The 17,041-nt window shown below is 47.0% G+C and overlaps 1 protein-coding gene across 1 annotated transcript in view; it reads left to right on the forward strand.

Annotated features, from left to right (window-relative positions):
- Positions 1–17,041, forward strand: part of LOC120913122 (moesin) — a 90,948-nt gene that overhangs the window by 44,322 nt on the left and 29,585 nt on the right. The window contains exon 2 of the mRNA XM_040322841.1: positions 13,550–13,633. Coding sequence (XP_040178775.1) covers positions 13,550–13,633 — 84 coding nt within the window. The remainder of the gene's footprint in view (positions 1–13,549; positions 13,634–17,041) is intronic.

Below are 17,041 nucleotides of genomic sequence, written 5' to 3' on the forward strand. Positions count from 1 at the left end.
TATGCAGCCAAAAATAATTGGGAATGTTTCAGCTTTCTGAGTCTTTTCAGTTATTATTAAAGGAGGGGAAATCGTTTTCCGTGAGAGAGATTATTAACTTAAAGCGGGCCTTTCATCATTCATTGACGTCCTCTAATATTCACAAATTATTTACAGAATTTCACCTTTTTTTTTTTTTTTTTAATTATTTGAAAATTTGCTGTCCCCTTTACCTTTAACCCTCCACTTAGGGGAGGGTGACGTATCGATGGGTGGGGGGGAGGGGGTCAGTGTTTTTTTATTTCTTTCTTTCTTTCTTTCTTTCTTTCTTTCTTTCTTTCTTTCTTTCTTTCTTTCATATTTATATTATATTTATTTTTTATCAGCCCTGTTGGGGGGGCTATGGTAAGATATCAGGGGTCTTAACAGACCTCTGACATCTCCCCTTTGAGACAGCGAAAGGGACTAGGGACACAGATTTCCCCAGTCCCTTTCTCAGCAGCCTCAGCTGCACTGAAAATGAATGGAGAGAAGACAGCGCCTCCTCTTCATTCATTAACTGAGGCATTGTAATCACAGGAGGTTACGATGTTCCAGTTATGCGAATGGACAGAGTCAGTGATCACTGGACTCTGTCCATTCAGAAAACGAAGGAGCCGGGTTTACCAGCTCCTACCTCCGCTCTCCATCCGGAGATATTGAGGGGGACGGCAGCACGGAGGGAGAGAAGAGAGGGGGACAGAGGCACGGAGGGAGAGAAGAGAGGGGGACAGAGGCACGGAGGGAGAGAAGAGAGGGGGACAGATGCACGGAGGGAGAGAAGAGAGGGGGACAGATGCACGGAGGGAGAGAAGAGAGGGGAACAGATGCACGGAGGGAGAGAAGAGAGGGGGACAGATGCACGGAGGGAGAGAAGAGAGGGGGACAGATGCACGGAGGGAGAGAAGAGAGGGGGACAGATGCACGGAGGGAGAGAAGAGAGGGGGACAGATGCACGGAGGGAGAGAAGAGAGGGGGACAGATGCACGGAGGGAGAGAAGAGAGGGGGACAGATGCACGGAGGGAGAGAAGAGAGGGAGACAGATGCACGGAGGGAGAGAAGAGAGGGGGACAGAGGCACGGAGGGAGAGAAGAGAGGGGGACGGATGCACGGAGGGAGAGAAGAGAGGGGGACAGATGCACGGAGGGGGACACAGCAGAACAGATGGGGACTGGAGGAGGATAGGGGACAGTCAGAGGTGATTGTGTGTGGGAGAGAAGCACCAATCACAGCTGAAAGCCGCAGGGGGTGGGGGAGGCGGGATGGGGCTGAGAAAAGACCGGCTGTCAGACTTTGAAACCTATACAGGGTGATCAGTGCTTGTAACTCTCCCACTGCACTGATCACCCTGACTGCCCATCTTTCGGGTGAAGCATTTGCCCGAGTACACCTCCTTGGAGTGTGTATGTGGGAATGTGCGCCCATTTAAGCTAATTGAACTATTGTGACTCTCCATAGGATTTTCTGTTCGCCCCAAATGGTGCTCAGTAGGGTTGAGGTCAGGGCTCTGTGCAGGTCACTCGAGTTCCTTCACACAAAATTGTAATGGGACATCTCTTTCCAAAACCATTATGGATTTGCCCCATTCCAGCTGTACCAGCCTCCACTCTACTGGAAAGGGTTTCTGTTGATGCCTTTGGGAATCTCTGCCCATTTGTGAGGCTAGGTACTGACATTGAATGAGAAGAATTGGCTAAGAATAGGACTTTGTAGTCCACCCCAAACTGTGTCCAGTAGGGTTGAGGTCAGGGCTCTGTGCAGGCCACCTGAGTTCCTCCACACCCAGCTGGTGAAACCACGTCTGTATGGAGTTGGTTTTGTACACAGGGGCACAGTCATGCTGGAACAGAAAAGGGCCTTCACCAAATTGGCAGCGAAAGGTTGAAAGGGCACATTTTGTATGAAAGGTCTCTGTATGCTAGATCTTGGAGGAGGTAGTGAACTCTGAATGATGCGCCTCAAAAAATAAAAAAGTGAGAGGACAAAGGTTTAGTTGCCAGTATTGCTTGTACTCTGATGACTGGTTGGGTAATGAGGAAGAAGCCACAGGTGAGGGGGTGATAACGATCCATAGAATGAATGAAGCAGCCACAGGAGGGGGGGTGGAAACCCAGATCCATAGAATGAATGAAGCAGGGAGATCCTTGCACTACATGTCCTCAGGTACAGCTTCCCCTCCAGCAGGGAGAACAGTGAGCAGGATAGTAGTGACATCACCAAATCTTATGACACTAGCAGTCAGTGCCCTACCTTTTTTAGATGATCTCACACTGCAGATATACACCTATGAGTGTCAAGGCACAGAAAGTGCGGTACTATTTTTTTTTTTTTCAGGAAAAGTTAAAGACAAAAAGTGAATTCAGGCTACAGCTTGGCCACAATGAACATATCTAGATGGCCCCATTAACACGACAAACTTTCATTTTTGATCTTGGGTCTACTGTAACCCTTTACTGGGCGTTGTGATGGTCCGGTGTCCATGTACTTTGGCCATATGGTGTAGCTCACTCGTTGTTTCAGATATTTTCAGTATCTTACTGCTGCTATTACACATGGACACGTGCCTGTGGAGTCATTCGGTGGCTTCGGCTTATCTTACGTTTTGACAGATAACAGGCTCACAGTTTGGTTGTCATTAAATCAAGCATACCTCCCACCCCTTCCTCTTCGGATATGTACTGAGGTGACGAATGCTATTTTGGGAGGATGTTGCTCGTTTCCTGTGATAGACCTACCCTTGGGTTTGAGTGCACGTACCTAAATGAATGAATGCTTGGTGCAAGGAAACGCGCCTTTTCTGCCCTTGCCATTACAAAACGATTTTGTTTAGCCACATGAACTCCAACTACAAGTGTCCAGGATGTAAGAAAAATAAAAAAATATAATATATACACACTAGAGCTGCACAATTAATCGTTGAAATATCGTGATCTCGATTCAACCACCCCCCCCCCCCCGACGATCTCCAATGCAGAGTTTGTCGATTCTTTCATATAACAAGAGGGGCGCGACATCGCAGGTGCATAGGACAGGTAAGCGTGCTTATTTAAAGTCGGCAGTGTTTGTAGCTTTTGACTTTTTAACCACTTAAGCCCCGGACCATATTGCTGCCCAAAGACCAGAGCACTTTTTGCGATTCGGGACTGCGCCGCTTTAACTGACAATTGTGCGGTCGTGCGACGTGGCTCCCAAACAAAATTGGCGTCCTTTTTTTCCCACAAATAGAGCTTTCTTTTGGTGGTATTTGATCACCTCTGCGGTTTTTTATTTTTTGCGCTATAAACAAAAATAGAGCGACAATTTTGAAAAAAAATTATATTTTTTACTTTTTGCTGTAATAAATATCCCCCAAAAATATATAAAAAAAACATTTTTTTCCCTCAGTTTAGGCCGATACGTATTCTTCTACCTATTTTTCGTAAAAAAAAATTGCAATAAGCGTTTGATTGGTTTGCGCAAAAGTTATAGTGTTTACAAAATAGGGGGTATTTTTATGGCATTTTTATTTAATATATTTTTTTTACTAGTAATGGCGGCGATCAGCGATTTTTTTTTTTTTTTTTTTTTGGTACTGCGACATTATGGCGGACACTTTTGACACATTTTTGGGACCATTGGCATTTTTATAGCGATCAGTGCTATTAAAATGCATTGGATTACTATAAAAATGCCACTGGCAGGGAAGGGGTTAACACTAGGGGGCGGGGAAGGGGTTAAGTATGTCCCTGGGTGTGTTCTAACTGTGGGGGGGGGGGGTGGCCTCACTAGCGGAAACACTGGTCCTCTGTTCATACATTGTATGAACAGAAGATCAGTATGTCCCCCGCTGACAGGACCGAGAGCTGTGTGTTTACACACACAGCTCCCGGTCCCCGCTCTGTAACGAGCAATCGCGGGTGCCCGGCGGCGATCGAGCCCGCCGGGCACACGCACGGGAGTCGGGGGCGAGCGGGGGGCGCGCGCGCCCCTAGTGGCCGCTCAAAGAGCCGCCGTATAGCTACGGGCTCTCGCCCAGGAGAGCCGACCTGCCGCCGTATAATGACGGCGGCTGGTCGGCAAGTAGTTAAGGACCCCCTACCGACGATATATGTCGGCAGAATGGCACAGCTGGGCACAATTGCGTACCTGTACGTGTCTCTTTTACGGCTCCGCGGTGCGCTCTTGCGCCCCGGTCTGCAGCTCCGTGACTGGACCCGATCGCCGCTGGTGTCCCGCGATCGGTCACCGGAGCTGAAGAACGGGGAGAGGTGAGTGTAAACAAACCTTCCCCGTTCTTCGTTGTGGCAGTGTCACTGATCGTCTGTTCCCTGATAATGGGAAAGACAATCAATGACGTCACACGTCCAGCCTCGCCCCCCTACAGTTAGAAACACACATGAGGTCACACTTTACCCCTACAGCGCCCCCTTGTGGTTAACTCCTAAACTGCGATTGTCATTTTCACAGTAATCTGTGCTTTTTTTTTATATCACTTTTTGCTGTGAAAATTACAATGGTCCCAAAAATTGGTCAAAATTTTCCCTTGTGTCCGCCATAATGTCGCAGTCATGAAAAAAATCGCTGATCGCCGCCATTAGTAGTAAAAAAAAAAAAAAAATGATTAATAAAAATGCAATAAAACTATCCCCTATTTTGTAAACGCTATCAATTTTGCGCAAAGCAATCGATAAATGCTTATTGCGTTTTTTTTTTTTTTTTTTACCAAAAATTGGTAGAATAATACGTATCGGCCTAAACTGAGGGAAAAAAATACCGTATTTTCCGGCGTATAAGACGAACTTTCTAACCCCTTAAAATCTTCTTAAAAGTAGGGGGTCGTCTTATACGCCGGTAACCTAACATCCTTACCTTATCCTATGACATGTGGAATCGCGGCCGTACGTTTTTTCAAAAGCTGCGTCTTCTGTTCCGTGATAGGCGGAACACTCAGCTTCCCAGGAGACACTGTGTTTAGTGTCCGCCTATCACGGAGGCCCTCTCGTCCTGTGTTTAGTGTCCGCCTATCACGGAGGCCCTCTCGTCCTGTGTTTAGTGTCCACCTATCACGGAGGCCCTTTCGTCCTGTGTTTAGTGTCCGCCTATCACAGATACCTCGGACGAGAGGGCCTCTGTGATAGGCGGACACTGAACACGGTGCCTCCTGGGAAGCTGAGTGTTCCGCCTATCACGGAACAGAAGACGTAGGAGGCGCGGCTTTTGAAAAAACGTACAGTACGTCCGCGATTCTGCATGTCATAGGATAAGGTAAGGGCACAGCGAGTCTGGCATACAACTGGCATGTAATGGGGCACAGTCTGGCATGTAATGGGGCACAGTCTGGCATGTAATGGGGCACAGTCTGGCATGTAATGGGGCACAGTCTGGCATGTAATGGGGCACAGTCTGGCATGTAATGGGACACAGTCTGGCATGTAATGGGACACAGTCTGGCATGTAATGGGACACAGTCTGGCATGTAATGGGACACAGTCTGGCATGTAATGGGACACAGTCTGGCATGTAATGGTGGCACCGTGAGGCGAGGCATGACTAGTAGGAAGGGGGTAGTCTTATACAGCGAGTATATCCCAAAACCAACATTTTGGCTGGAAAATTAGGGGGTCGTCTTATACGGTATTTATTTTTATATATTTTTGGGGGATATTTATTATAGCAAAAAGTAAAAAATATTGCATTTTTTTCAAAATTGTCGCTCTATTTTTGTTTATAGCACAAAAAATAAAAACCGCAGAGGTGATCAAATACCACCAAATGAAAGCCCTATTTGTGGGGAAAAAAAGGACAATTTTCTTTGGGAGCCACGTCGCACGACCGCGCAATTGTCTGTTAAAGCGACGCAGTGCCGAATCGCAAAAACTGGCCAGGTCCTTTAGCTGCCTAAAGGTCTGGGTCTTAAGTGGTTAAAAAAATCTATTAATTAGTTCTAACACACATGTGATTCGGTCAGGGTTCATGTCAGCTTCTATGTAACAGTTTAGTTGCCTCCTTGTGTGGGGTATAGAAGGGAACTCGGCCTGCGAGGAAGGCTTGGGTTTAATCCTTTGAGAAATGGCAAGCCGTTTCATGTGATCCAACACTTGCCTGTGACCGGGAGAGAGAAAGCACAGCGAGCGTGTGCGTCCTGCGACCGTCCCCGATGTCTGTAAGTCGAATATTCTTTAAATTAGCTTGGTTACTTTCTAACTAAACTTGCAATTTGTTCCTGATTAGCGCTAGAAGTAGAATGTGGTTCCCATTATCTCCGGCCTTTGGGAATTCATTCTTTAATGGGAATTTGCTTTGCATTAAGTGTTGGCAGAAGCCGCGGCGTCCTTCGTCTATATTGGACTTTGCGTCTTTTAGAAATATCTTTTGTTCTATTTAATTGAAGAGAAACGTCCTGGTAACACGGCCTTCCAATTTATTTTGCTTTTCTTTAAGTATTCTTATAATTGCAAACCAGAAAACACAGATGAGGGTTGTGTTGGGTAAATCGAGCGTTCTGCTTTGCGTTGGGTAAATCGAGCGTTCTGCTTTGCGTTGGGTAAATCGAGCGTTCTGCTTTGCGTTGGGTAAATCGAGCGTTCTGCTTTGCGTTGGGTAAATCGAGCGTTCTGCTTTGCGTTGGGTAAATCGAGCGTTCTGCTTTGCGTTGGGTAAATCGAGCGTTCTGCTTTGCGTTGGGTAAATCAAGCGTTCTGCTTTGTGTTGACTTAACGATGTTGAGGTCTACCGGCATCGAATTCTCCTCGGGATGTTTTTATTAAATCGGCCTTTTCACTAAAAGAAATGTTTGTGTGTTTTTACTAATTTATCATCTTTATATACCCAAAAAATCTCATCGTTTCACCAAGAAAACCAAGCGTTTGTATGGATGGCGTGACATTTTATTGTATTTGGAACCTCTTTGCGTCTGAAAAATGTCTGCCTTTTACAGCTGAGCTACTGTTGGTTGTGGGTCAACGTCTTAAAATCCTACATGGCCCATGCATTTTACTTTGTATGTCTGACATCTGAGAAGCAAATATTTCTCCTTGCCCGAGGAGCCTTTTGCAACCTCTGGAGAAACCATAGAGTTTCATGGAACCCAGGTTGAGAAACCCAAAGAAGATCATCAAAACACTTTATATCAATACAACAGCCCTCTTACATTTAATGGTCAATGCATCCTGATACATTGATGGTCACTGTAGTGCCCCCCCTCCTACATTGATGGTCACTGTAGTGCTCCCCCCTCCTACATTGATGGTCACTGTAGTGCCCCCCCCCTTCCTACATTGATGGTCACTGTAGTGCGCCCCCCTCCTACATTGATGGTCACTGTAGTGCCCCCCCTCCTACATTGATGGTCACTGTAGTGCCCCCCCTCCTACATTGATGGTCACTGTAGTGCCCCCCCCCCCTCCTACATTGATGGTCACTGTAGTGCCCCCCCTCCTACATTGATGGTCACTGTATTTCCCCCCCTCCTACATTGATGGTCACTGTAGTGCCCCCCTCCTACATTGATGGTCACTGTAGTGCCCCCCCCCCTCCTACATTGATGGTCACTGTAGTGCGCCCCCCCCCCCCCTACATTGATGGTCACTGTATTCCCCCCCCCCCCTCCTACATTGATGGTCACTGTATTCCCCCCCCCCCCCCCCCCTCCTACATTGATGGTCACTGTAGTGCCCCTCCTACATTGATGGTCACTGTAGTGCCCCTCCTACATTGATGGTCAGCTTTGAAGAATTTAACCTCTTGCCGATCGCTAAAAAGATTCTTGGTGTCTGTGGTTACTTGCCTGAAAAGCAAAATAGGGACTTTTGTGGGCACTGGTATGGGCACCGACAGGCTTTATAGAGGGGCACAGGCTGGCATCTGATGGGCATGTATTTAAACTGATTTGCACAATGTGCTGATTATCAGCACAGCCCCCCCCCCCCCTCTGACAAGGAGAGCCGCCGATCGGCTCTCCCTGTCGGCGTGAACAGAGGAGAGACGTTTAACGGCACTTCCTGGTTCACATGATGATGATTGGTCACAGCTGATCACGTGATCTGCCAGAAGCTTCATACCACGATCGGAGTTGCTGTGTGTCAGACTGACATGCCGCACCTCCGATCGCCATGCTGCGTGCACCGGCTGTGTTTTCATGATCACGTCATATGACGTCCGGTCAGGATATCACAACCACTTTGCCGCGGTCATTCTGCTATATGGCTGGCGGCAAGTGGGTTAAAAACCACCTGTATATGTAGACCTACCTTGGCTCCAGCTTCCAAGACATCCGGGAGGCGCGAGCAACCACATCATGCCTTCAGGCAGAGCTGGGAGCTCAAAATCCCAAGATAACATACTCCATCTTATTGTATGTGTGCGTTCTCGTGGGATTTTAAACTCCCTTCTCTGCCAGAAGGCATGGTGACGTCCATGAAAGTGTTGAAGGCCGAAGATGATGTTTTCTTTTCTTGGTCTGCAATGCTTGTGGAGGCATGAGTGACGTCGCCGTTCCCCACTGCTGCCGCCTAGGATAGCTGGGTGCTGGATATTTCCAGCTTTGCAGAAACGCATGGTGACGTTGGCCGTGCCTACCAAATACGTTGCAGGCCAGGGCCAAGGTAAGTACAAGGAAACCTCAACTTCGGCAAGGTCTACTTTACCGGGGAAGCTTTTTCGTTCATTTTTAGCCCACCTCACCATAAATTTTGGTTGTATGGTCTTGATGTGTACCATAAAGCAAAAACAGGAAGGCAGAAGGTTAAAAATAAAACATAATACCCATTTCATCTTCACAGATCCCATCTTCATAGGGTCCCTTGGGTCTTTGCCTCTTTCTGCTTTTCACTCATTGGTTATCGGACTACAAAGGTTCCTTGGTGCATTGACCAATACCTATGGGTTATTTCAAGTAGAACTAGAGGCACAACTTTTTTTTTTTTTTTTTGTTTCCCCACATTTTGGATAGAGTAAGGGAGGGTTGCCCTGTCAGATTTTTATTTTTATTTATTTTCCTGCCATCTGTGTCCCATTGCAGAGATTTCTCTTCCCTGAACATTAATCACTTCAGCCCCGGATGATTTGGCTGGCCAAAAGACCAGGCCACTTTTTGCGATTGGGCACTGCGTCGCTTTAACTGACAATTGCGCGGTCCTGCGACGTGGATCCCAAACAAAATTGACGTCCCTTTTTCCCCACAAATAGAGCTTTCTTTTGGTGGTATTTCATCACCTCTGCGGTTTTTATTTTTTGCGCTATAAACAAAAATAGAGCGACAATTTTGAGAAAAAAGCAATATTACTTTTTGCTATAATAAATATCCCAAAAAACGATTTTTTTTCCTCAGTTTAGGCCGATACGTATTCTTCTACATATTTTTGGAAAAAAAAATTGCAATAAGAGTTTATTAATTGGTTTGCGCAAAAGTTATATCGTCTACAAAATAGGAGATGGTTTTATGGCATTTTTATTAATATTTATTTTGTATTAGTAATGGCGGCGACCAGCTATCGTGACTGCGACATTATGGCGGACACATCGGACACTTTTGGTGCCGTTTTGGGACCATTCATATTTATACAGCGATCAGTGCTATAAATATGCGCTGATTACTGTGTAAATGTCACTGACAATGAAGGGGTTAAGTGTGTCCTAGGGAGTGATTCTAACTGTTAGGGGGCGTGGCTTCCTGTGTCACCTCACTGATCCCTGCTCACGATTTGAGGGAGCAGACGATCAGTGACATGTCACTAGGCAGAACAGGGGGATGCTTGTTTTATATAGGCATTTACCCCGTTCTGCAGCTCTGTGACACACGCGGACATAGAACCTGCGGTCACGATCACAGAGCTGGCAGCAGGGGCGTGCTCACGCCCACAGGGTGGCAAATTTAAAGTGACGTATATTTACGTAGATTTGCCTGTTCGTGCCATTCTGCCGACGTGTGTGTGTGTATATAGTCGTGACCCAGTCCTCAAGTGGTTAAAGCGGAGGTCCACACAAAAATGGAACCTTCGCTGTCTGGGTTCCCCCCACCCCCCCTTCCGATGTCACATTTTGGCTCCTTTTCAGGGGGGAGCAGATACATGTCTAAGACAGGCATTTGCACCCACTTCTTGGCATAGATAGCCACATTATCTGCGGGTATCTATGCCACGCCCCCCCCCCACACTGTCTTTTGGGAAACACACAGGTCCCAGAAGACAGCAGGGACCATTCAGGTCGTGCAGCGTGACTTGCGCATGCGCAGTAGGGAACCAGGAAGTGAACTTCACTTCCTGATTCCCAGCACCGAAGATGGCGGCGGAAGCATCCGAGAGCAGAGCGGTAGATCGGCTTCGGGTGCCGACATCACGGGTGCGCTGGGCAAAGAAGTGTCCTCATTTTTAATGTTAGCCGCTGCAATATTTTTGTAGCTGCTGACTGTTAAAAAAAAAAAAAAAAAAAAATTGTGATTTACTTTCACTTTCAAGGACAATCAGGACATCTCTTGATGGGATATTATGGGCCACACAGCCTGTGTTCACTAGGTTTGGGATACAATTCTTTTGTAGCTTCCAGCTGAGAGATAAATTCAAATTCTTGGGAGGGATGACTTTTGTTTGCTCGCCACTTCTTTGCTGTACAAGAGAAATATGAGCGACTGTTGGAGGTCTCAGGAATGTACTGATAGCTGTACCAGGCTCAGCACCGACCCTGCAGGTGGGGGGAGGGCGGCCTTTCCATAAGCCAACGTTTTCTAATGTATATGTGAGGCCGAGAGCATGTGCTAATCGTATCAATGCTAAAGCGCTTTCTAGTTCCTTGTTAAAAAAAAAAAAAAATCCAGGTAGTCATTGTTGCTTTTTATCGATGCATACATTGTGAAGGCAAGACAAAATATATATATATAATATATATGTGTATGTGTGTGTGTGTGTATTTATTAGGGCTGCAACTAACGATTATTTTCATAATCGATTAGTTGGCCGATTATTGTTTCGATTAATCGCATAATAGCCGTAAAGAAAAAAAAAATGGGCAAAAACACATTACACGCGTTTCTGCAGCTTCTCCATTGAAGTATATTAAACAAAAAAAATAACAAAATAGCACCGTTTTGCGTTTAAAAAGTCCTTGCCCTTTCCAAATACGCAGCAGCTGAAAAAAAAATCATGGCTGTGAACGTGTCCCGTAGGAAAACATGTAAATGAATTGTAGTGTGTTTCTGCAAAACGCACCAAAAAACAGAGGTGTGACCCGGCCTGAGATGTTTAGTAACATAATGGGGGTTAAAAAAACAAAAAAAAGAGCAAATAATCGCTACTGTATGGGGATCATTTTTTTACTGTGGGACAGTGAAAGTAATATTTACAGTAGCCATTTGTTTTTTTGTACTATAAAGGGCTAATTTTAGTTTTTTTAACACCATTATGTTACTGGCCGATTAATTGATTATGAAAATTGTAATCGATTAATTGTTTCGGCCCTAGTATGTGTGTGTGTGTGTGTGTGTGTGTGTGTGTGTGTGTGTGTGTGTGTGTGTGTGTGTGTGTGTGTGTGTGTGTGTATATATATGTATTTTTTTTTTGTGTGTGTTTATTTGAAAAATAAAAATAAAAATTATACAAACACACACTCGTACATATATATATATATATATATATATATATATATATATATATATATATATATAATATATATATATATATATATATATATATTCTCATTCAAAGAGTTTTCTTTATTTTCATGACTATGAAAATTGTAGATTCACACTGAAGGCATCAAAACTATGAATGAACACATGTGGAATTATACATAACAAAAAAGTGTGAAACAACTGAAAATATATTTCATATTCTAGGTTCTTCAAAGTAGCCACCTTTTGCTTTGATTACTGCTTGGCACACTCTTGGAATTCTCTTGATGAGCTTCAAGAGGTAGTCACCTGGCGCAGCGCCCCGTCACTCTCCTTCTTGGTCAAATAGCCCTTCCCCCGCCTGGAGGTGTGTTTGGGGTCATTGTCCTGATGGATGGAATAGCATGCCGCTGCAAGATGCTGTGGTAGCCATGCTGGTTCAGTATGCCTTCAATTATGAATAAATCCCCAACAGTGTCACCAGCAAAGCACCATCACACCTCCTCCGCCATGCTTCACAGTGGGAACCAGGCATGTAGAGTCCATCCGTTCACCTTTTCTGCGTCGCACAAAGACACGGGGGTTGGAACCAAAGATCTCAAGTTTGGACTCATCAGACCAAAGCACAGATTTCCACTGGTCTAATATCCATTCCTTGTGTTCTTTACCCCAGACAAGTCTCTTCTGCTTGTTGCCTTTCTTTAGCAGTGGTTTCCTAGCAGATATTCTACCATGAAGGCCGGATTCACACAGTCTCCTCTTACCAGTTCTAGAGATGTGTCTGCTGCAAAAGGTGGAAGAACCTAGAATATGAAATATATTTTCAGTTGTTTCACACTTATTTGTTATGTAGAATTCCACATGTGTTACTTCATAGTTTTGATGCCTTCAGTGTGAATCTACAATTTTCATAGTCATGGAAATAAAGAAAACTCTTTGAATGAGAAGGTGTGTCCAAACTTTTGGCCTGTACTGTACACACACACACACACACACACACACACACACACACACACACAAATACATACATAATATTTATGTTTGTTTCTTTTTTTAAATGAGAGATATAGATAACATTTTTTATATATATATATATATATATATATATATAATGTATGTATATGTGTGTGTGTATATATATATATATATATATATATATATATATATATAAATGTACCATACTTCCGTATTCCCGGACGTCTTACGCAAGAAGGAAAAATTTTCAAATTTCGACGCGGGAACGACGGCCATACTTTATACAGCACATACATGTGCTGTGTAAAGTTAAGGCACCAAAAACGACGACTAACTTTGCGACGGGAAACTAAACTAGCAGCGACGTAGCGAACGCGAAAAACCGTTGTGGATCGCCGTAACTACTAATTTGCATACCCGACGCTGGTTTACGACGCAAACTCCCCCCAGCGGCGGCCGCGGTATTGCATCCTAAGATCCGACAGTGTAAAACAATTACATCTGTCGGATCTTAGGGATATCTATGCGTAACTGATTCTATGAATCAGGCGCATTGATACTCTGAGAGATACGACGGCGTATCTGAGATACTCCATCGTATCTCTGCTGTGAATCTGGCCCAACGTTTGTACATTTATTCTGTAACGTTTGGTCAGAAACAAATGCTCTTTGGGCTATTTTCTTTTCTGAACAAATGTGTTTTTATTTACTTTTTTTTAAATTATTATTATGGCCATAAATAAAATACCACCCTATGGCCACTAGATGCGCTGAGGAGCATAGAAAATATATGTCTGTAACGAGAGATGGAATTGGCAAATGTTTAATCATTGGTTACATTTATTTGCGATTTCCCTCTAGGGTTCTCTAGAGTTGTTACATTGTAGCAGTACTCGGTTGCAGATTTTAAAGACACTGGACTGTCTCTGCGTTTCCTCCATGTATTAAATGTTTTCTTCGCTCTTCTCTTTCAGATCAGTGTACGTGTGACCACAATGGATGCCGAGCTGGAGTTTGCCATCCAGCCCAACACCACTGGCAAACAGCTCTTTGACCAGGTGAGCAGATATTCTGAAAACCTATTTCTTCTGGTTAAATAGCTTTTGGGCTGAACTCCCCCCCCCCCCCCCTCTTTTTAATAATAAAAAAAAAAAAACTGCAGGTAGGTAAAAGATTAAATCTGCCGGTAATATAAAGATATATTCCGGCATCATTAATCTTAAGGCAAGATTGCTCTCGAAGACCCTCACTGGTAACCGCACAGCCTCCTAATGAACAGGCATGCATGCACAGTAGCATCCTCAATAACCTGAATGGAAAGTCCGTACTTATTTCCATTGTTGATCAGTATTTCCATAGAAATTTAATAGGATTCCAATTTGCCCAGCCAGGTGTCTTTTTGTGAGTAGGCAGTGCCGCTTCCAATGACCCCGACAGTGAAGGTCTACGAGGAGTGGAGTAGGATGTTTGTAGAATTTGGGTGGGGATGGTAGAATGCCCCAAATAGGGGGCCCAGAGAAGGAGGCGGTCAACGGTGGTGGACCAGAGGGGGGGGGCTGCTAGCGGTGGTGAACCAGAGGGGGGGGGCTGCTAGCGGTGGTGGACCAGAGAGGGGGGGGGCTGCTAGCGGTGGTGGACCAGAGGGGGGAGGGGCGGCCGCCAGAGGGGGGGCGGCCGCCAGCGGTGGACCAGAGGGGGGGGGGCGGCCGCCAGCGGTGGTGGACCAGAGGGGGGGGGGCGGTGGTGGACCAGAGGGGGGGGGGGTCGGCCGCCAGCGGTGGTGGACCAGAGGGGGGGGTCGGCCGCCAGCGGTGGTGGACCAGAGGGGGGGGTGGCCGCCAGCGGTGGTGGACCAGAGGGGGGGGGTGGCCGCCAGCGGTGGTGGACCAGAGGGGGTGGCCGCCAGCGGTGGTGGACCAGAGGGGGGGGGCGGCCGCCAGCGGTGGTGGACCAGAGGGGGGGGGCGGCCGCCCGCCAGCGGTGGTGGACCAGAGGGGGGGGGCGGCCGGGCCGCCAGCGGTGGTGGACCAGAGGGGGGGCGGCCGGGCCGCCAGCGGTGGTGGACCAGAGGGGGGGCGGCCGGGCCGCCAGCGGTGGTGGACCAGAGGGGGCGGCCGCCAGCGGTGGTGGACCAGAGAGGGCGGCCGCCAGCGGTGGGATCCCAGTCGGAATCTACCTAAATCCAGGAGAAAACCTCATAGTCTACAAAAAAGCCTGTGCCTTGGGATTGGTGAAGTATCTGGAACAGTTGAATACTAGTCTCTTTAATCTCACTTGTAGCTGGCCATGCATTATACAATTTTCTTATTCAATTTCCTTTTGGTTTAACCTTCAACCATGTAGTGCAAGGCCTGCTTGGTTGGATACAAATTGAAAGTGGTTAGGTTTGACCCCATTTTATATGGTTTTGTTAAATCAAAAGGAAACATTTTATAACGTTTGGCCATCCTAACGCCTTCAGTGTGGTCATAAGTTTTTGGTGACCTCCCTCTCTAGTCTCCCCCTTTGGGAGTGTCCTGCTCTAGTCCCTGATGTTGGTGGGCTTCCTGTGTACCCCCCAGCCCATTGTGGCCTTACACTTTAGTCTCCCTCCCCTTGGTGTCCTTCCCCTGTAGTTCCCCCCTGTTGGTGGCCTTCCTCTGTAGTCTCCCTCACCCATTGGTGGCCTTCCTCTGTAGTCTTCCTCCCTCACCCATTGGTGGCCTTCCTCTGTAGTCTTCCTCCCCCATTGGTGGCCTTCCTCTGTAGTCTCCCCCCCCCCATTGGTGGCCTTCCTCTGTAGTCTCCCCCCCCCCATTGGTGGCCTTCCTCTGTAGTCTCCCCCCCCCCCATTGGTGGCCTTCCTCTGTAGTCTCCCCCCCCCCCATTGGTGGCCTTCCTCTGTAGTCCCCCCCCCCCCATTGGTGGCCTTCCTCTGTAGTCTTCCCCCCCCCCCCCATTGGTGGCCTTCCTCTGTAGTCTTCCACCTCCCCAAAGGTCCCCAGACCTTTTGTCTGTAGTCTCCCCCCCCCAATTGGTGGCCTTTGTCTGTAGCCCCCCCCCCCCCATTGGTGGCATTCCTCTGTATTCTTCCCCCCCCCCATTGTTGGCCTTCCTCTGTAGTCTTCATCCCCCCCAATTGGTGGCCTTCCTCTGTAGTGTGCCCCCCAATTGGTGGCCTTCCTCTGTAGTGTGCCCCCCCCAATTGGTGGCCTTCCTCTGTAGTGTGCCCCCCCCCCAAATTGGTGGCCTTGCTCTGTAGTCTCCCCCCCCCCATTGGTGGCCTTCCTCTGTAGTCTTCCTCCTCCCGACTGGTGGCTTCCTCTGTAGTCATCCCACCCATTTGTGGCCTTCCTCTGTAGTCTCCCCCCCCCCCCATTGGTGGCCTTTGTCTGTAGTCCCCCCCCCATTGGTGTCATTCCTCTGTATTCTTCTCCCCCCCCCCCAATTGGTGGCCTTCCTCTGTAGTGTGCCCCCCCCCCCCAAATTGGTGGCCTTGCTCTGTAGTCTCCCCCCCCCCATTGGTGGCCTTCCTCTGTAGTCTTCCTCCTCCCGACTGGTGGCTTCCTCTGTAGTCATCCCACCCATTTGTGGCCTTCCTCTGTGGCCCCCCCCCCCCCCATTGGTGGCCTTTGTCTGTAGTCCCCCCCCCATTGGTGTCATTCCTCTGTATTCTTCTCCCCCCCCCCCCCCCCAATTGGTGGCCTTCCTCTGTAGTGTGCCCCCCCCCAAATTGGTGGCCTTGCTCTGTAGTGTCCCCCCTTTTTTTTTTTTTTGTCCTATTGGTGAGATTTCCCTCAATCTTCTGCCCAAGAGACACATCACAAAGTTGGAGATCATCTCTTAAAAGTAAACAAATTTTCCCTCCTGGTCAGAACAGGTTTAATTATTGGAAGATTTCCACTTGCAGTGCCTTAAAGTATTGGCACCCCTTGACAGTTTCCTCATTTTGTCATGTTACATCCAAAAACATAAATGTATTTTATTGGGATTTTATGTGATGGACCAACACAAAGTGACACATAATTATGAAGTGGAAGGAAAATTAATAAATGGCTTTCATTTGTATGGCGCCCCCCGGAGTCAATACTTTGTAGAACCAACTTTCATTGAAATTACAGCTGCAAGTCTTTTTGGGGATGTCTCTACCAGCGTTGTACATCTAGAGAGGGACATTTCTCCCTATTCTTCTTTGTAAAATATCTCAAGTTCTGTCAGATTGAATGGAGAGCGTCTGTGATCAGCAATTTTCAAGTCTTGTCACAGATTCTCAATGTGATTTAGGTCTGGACTGTGACTGGGCCATTCTAACACATGAATATGCTTTGATCTAAACCATTCCATTGTAACTCTGGCTGTATGTTTAGGGTCGTTGTCCTGCTGGAAGGTGAACCTCCTCCCAGTCAAGTCTTTTGCAGACTCTGAAGCCCTGTACACACGGCCGGGAATGCTGTCAGAAAAAAAAACATCGGTTTTCCTGACAGGAT

The sequence above is a fragment of the Rana temporaria genome, chromosome 9 (assembly GCF_905171775.1).
Source record: "Rana temporaria chromosome 9, aRanTem1.1, whole genome shotgun sequence".
Lineage (NCBI taxonomy): Eukaryota > Metazoa > Chordata > Amphibia > Anura > Ranidae > Rana > Rana temporaria.